This window comes from Dermacentor silvarum, chromosome 3 (assembly GCF_013339745.2).
Source record: "Dermacentor silvarum isolate Dsil-2018 chromosome 3, BIME_Dsil_1.4, whole genome shotgun sequence".
In the NCBI taxonomy this organism is placed as follows: Eukaryota; Metazoa; Arthropoda; class Arachnida; order Ixodida; family Ixodidae; genus Dermacentor; species Dermacentor silvarum.
In genome coordinates this window covers 123,286,843-123,291,435 of record NC_051156.1, presented here as the reverse complement: position 1 = coordinate 123,291,435, position 4,593 = coordinate 123,286,843, and the positions used below count along the sequence as shown (strand labels likewise).

Here is a 4,593-nt window from a genome sequence, read left to right as displayed (position 1 = left end):
TGAATTGTTCAGTACACCGCTTTGCATGTAGAACAGTGCATTTTAACGGCAAGTTTGATGGTGTATATCTCCAAACTGGCATAATTTTGTATATTCATTCCAAGTGAATACGCCTTGGAAACTCACCGGCTACAACTCGTAAGCTGCTTATATGTGCTGTAAAGTAATTAATCGAGAAGTTAATTAATGATTCGTTTTAATTGGGTGTGTATGCTTCCACTTCTCGTGCAAGTAATGTCGTCCTCTCTGAATAATCCAGCTCAAGAACTAGAATTACGTTCTCCGCAACAGGCGATCTCTAAAAATTTCGGAAAACTTAAAAATGACCCTCCCGTGTACTCCAGTTTTCAAAGATGTATAGTGACGCGATTCTTACCTTTGTTTTCTTTTCTTTCTTGCTCTTTCTCGACGCAGCACATACTTCACTCCGGAGGCTTCGGAAGGAACACCATGGACCGTCACCAAGACCAGGAGACGCAGAACCCCGAGCCCGTCCGCCCGTCAAGCCCGGTCATCGACATGGACCCTCTGTCCTCAGATGCCTGCTGCTCTCCCGACCGCGACTTCTGCGGCCAGGGTGCCCGTGGAAGCGCCGACCACGGAGACCGCGCGCAGCCCGAACAGCCGCTAGATTTCTCCCTCAAGAGTGGAGCCGCATCCTCCTGTTCTTCGCCGTTGTCCTCCGAAGACGACCGGAGGCCCTCCCAGGACGACCACGTCCCTCTGGGCGTCGTCTCCCCTCTCCTACACGCGCCGAACCCGATGCAGTCCCCGGGGTTCCACCAGCGTAATCCGTTGCTGGTGATCCCTCGCACGACGACGTCGACCAACAGGTCCGCCTCGACGTCACCGCCCGGCTCGTTCCAGAACGGATACGCCAACGCCTACGGCGGCCTGATGCGGGGCCTGCAAAACTCTTCGCTGACGACGTCTCTGCCGTCTCCTACAGCGAGCAACCTGTCCTCGGACTCCCCGGCGCCGCCGCCTCTCGTCAGGCCACCACCACAGCAGCCGGCGTTCCCGTCCTTGGAGCTGCCGCCGGTTGCCACGTCTACTAGCCCGCCGCCGCCGCCGAGTGCGTCGTCAACGACGGGCAAGTACGTGCGGCCTTTCAAGGCATACCAGCGAGGAGAGCGACTCGGCATGGGCCTGTACAGCGTCTCCAACCCGTTCCTGCCCGCAGCCCTGGCCGCTCCGGTGGGTTTCCACCTCGCCGACCCGTTGGCCGAAGCGGGGTTCGCGGCGTTCCGCGAGACTTGGCTGCGGGCCGGATGCGGGAACGGACGCCAGGAACACCACAGTAGGTCCGGGACGACGGGCTCGGCTTCTGCCGCCGCCGGCTCCGCGCGCCAGATAGCCACGACGTCGCCTTCGCCAATGAGCAACGGCACCGCGACGTGCCCCGCTGGAAGCGGTGACGACTACGGCGACCAGACGTCGCCGGAGAACAGCAACTCGTCCATTTTGACCGTCACCAACGGCGACGCGTCCACCAACGGCGTCGTCACCACCAACGGCGAAGCTACCACGAACGAAGCCCTCACCTCCACCAACGTAGTCGCCGCCGCCTCAAACGGTGGCTCCCCGAACGGCGGAGGCGCCTCTACCTCCAACGGCGGCGGTCCCATCCGCAACGGTCGACGACGCTCTCGCCTCCCCGAAACCGAGAAGGACAGCGCGTACTGGGAACGACGACGCAAGAACAACGAGGCCGCCAAGAGGTCCCGGGACGCCCGCAGGGCCAAGGAGGACGAGATCGCCATCCGGGTCGCCTTCCTGGAACACGAGAACTCGAGGCTCATCTACGAGGTCACCAAGCTGCGCGCCGAGCTCAACCTGCAGCAAGCCGTGTACGCGAACCTGGTCTCCCAGCAGCAGCATCACCAGCAGCAGTGATTCCCGGCCGCACACCTTTACGGCCTCGGAAGACTTCCTGCCTGTGGTGGCCGAAGCTAGGACATCGGGGCAGGTCCACTCCTGCGGTACGCGATGGTTGAGGAGGCAGCTTGGACGACACACGAAAGAAGCCGTGCCTTGGGACACAGACGCTCTGGACTTTGGGGTCCGTTAGGATGCGGTGTTTACAGTTCACCTGTGAATGTGTGTCGTGCTAGCTGATGTCACTGCCGACTAAATACGTGCAGCGATAGTCTTTTACACTGCGAGGACTTCATCTCATCAGCGCAGAGAATGCCATTGCGAGCGCATCACAAAGACTCGAACGACTGCGATGACTGCCACGCGGTCCATCCTAATATAATCTATTATTTCCAACTATTATATATACCTACTGTAGTTAGAAGAGGTACTGACAAATGTAGTAAGCTATAGCTGCCCAATATAGTGCCAAGTCCTGATGGCGCTACTACATCAGTAATAATAGTTTATATAAGATATCACCTCACGCATTTCTTGCCATGGTAAACCATTCAATTCAACATTCGTGTATTTAACTAGAACGTACACTTTCAACAGTAGTGTCATTATTTAAAAAGCAAGGTGCTTGCCAATTTGGTCTTAGATAATATTAGGCCAATATCTCTTACATGTAACCTAGCTAGTAAAACACATAGAAATGATATTACATGACCACATAGATAGAGAGAACATGATTGGCTGATAGAGCCCATGATAGAGAGCCATGATTGGTGACTTTGAGCCCATGCCAAAGTGGCTTCAGGCGTGGATGCTCAATTTGGTGTGCCGATTTCGATCTAGAAAGTCGAATTCAGCTAGCTCGATGTCAGAAAAAATTATGCTGTCTTAGTCACTTCGGATATCACTGAGAGTGTACAGCATGTAAGCCTATAATAAACACCCCTCAGAATGCAGGTTGCCAAATTATTTTGTCGTGTGGGTTTCCGAATTTTTAAACGGCAGTGAATTTCTCTTGTCTCAAAGCGGATTTCCTTCGTTAACGTATAAACAGCCAAGAGGTCTACCCCAAGGATCCGTCCTATCGCCCTTGCTGTTTAATATTTTACTGAGTACTGCACCTTTGCAACAGGATGCATTTGCATGTGAATATATATATATATATATATACTTGTACGCGATGACATCACATTTCTTCTGCATTGGTAGATATGCATGCATTAGGCCAAACTCTACACTCCCAGATGAGTAGCCTTGAATTCTGGTTTGATGGCGTTAATCTCTCTCCTCATCTCTCGGAAAACGAGGCATCTCAAATTTTCCTCCAAGTGTTTCTGTTACAAATTTCGATTCTTTAACGACAAGATATTATCCCGCAGGTGAACTCACTTAATTATTTGGGTGTCATATATACCGAAAAGCTTAATTGGATTCCGCATATATAGAGCACATTAACTCAAAGAGAGCACTTGCAGTAAGAGTGCGATGTAGACTTATCAGCAATCAATCCGGATTGGGCAGGCATGCCTCTCATTATGATCTATTGCATGTATGCTCGCCCGGTAAAAGAGTTCTGTTGCGTTTGGTTTTCTGCAGGACCTGCATACAAAATTCAACATGTGGTTCTGTTAGAACGAGAGGCACTTCGTTTATTTCTTGGGCTTCATAAATTTGTCACGAATTATATATCTTATATCAAGAAACACGCTTGCCTTCTCTTCTCACGCGATTTCATATCCTAACAGTACAAACTGTCCTAGGGATATATGCATCTCCACAGAGGCAGATCACGATAGCTTGTCATTATTAAATCGGCCTCAGTTTTTGACCATCAGTGGTATCGCTCATTTTGCCCGCAAGTTGTTTTCGTAGCAATAACACCTATGCGAGTTGGTCTTACTAAATTTCTCTGTTACAGTCACCAAAATTGAATGTCATTATAATTTCCCAAGCAATGCTAACTATTTGGCCTATCAAATTCTGAATGGCATTTTGAAAGACCGCTTTACACCTGGATACAAAGACCATGATAGCAACTGACGCTTCCGTCTGTGAAGAGAAGGCAGGTTGGGTCGTCGTATCAGCATATCTAAATTGATCTTTTTTTTTATTCGACTACCATACTTCACGCCAATATTTCAGGCGGAATTATTGGCAATTATTTTTTACATTTATGCAAATAGCCATCACCTCTGTCACCGGACGTAAGTTTAACCGATTGTCAGTTTGTCAGTTCTTCAGTAAATACGTCCAGATTGTCAGATTCATTGAAAACATTCCATTCTCTCCTATCCAAGGCAGTTACGTCTCGTTCAGTTAGTGTGGGTGCCAGGCCGCAATAGTCTAGCCTTCAATTATCATCCAGATACACTCGCAGAAGCATCCCACGATGGTCCTATAACCTCATTTTACCAACGTCAGCTTTCATCACCGAGGCGCGATTCAGAAAATATACTGCAAATAACTTCGCCAAATCATTGTAAACATCGGATTTCCATCTTCTATATATTCCTTCGAACAAATGGTGCGCCACTAGAAAATTGAAGTAAATATTATGAGGCTACAGTGCCGAGTCCCCCCACGCTGTCTCAGCTCACCTCACCTTATGAAGTGTCCTTTATGCAATGAGAGTGAAGCTCTGCAACATTTTTGTCTGGCATGTCGCAGGTACATTATTAAAATGAAAATATTTTTAGAAGAATCCTTCCAAAACCTCGG

General features: G+C 49.7%; 1 protein-coding gene across 1 annotated transcript; it reads left to right on the top strand.

The window, feature by feature from the left end:
- The first annotated feature begins 424 nt into the window (after positions 1–424).
- LOC125944530 (protein giant-like) lies at positions 425–2,218 on the top strand. Its single transcript, XM_049665026.1, has one exon. The coding sequence runs from the start codon at positions 451–453 to the stop codon at positions 1,894–1,896; it is 1,446 nt and encodes a 481-aa protein (XP_049520983.1). The 5' UTR covers positions 425–450; the 3' UTR covers positions 1,897–2,218.
- Positions 2,219–4,593: the final 2,375 nt, after the last annotated feature.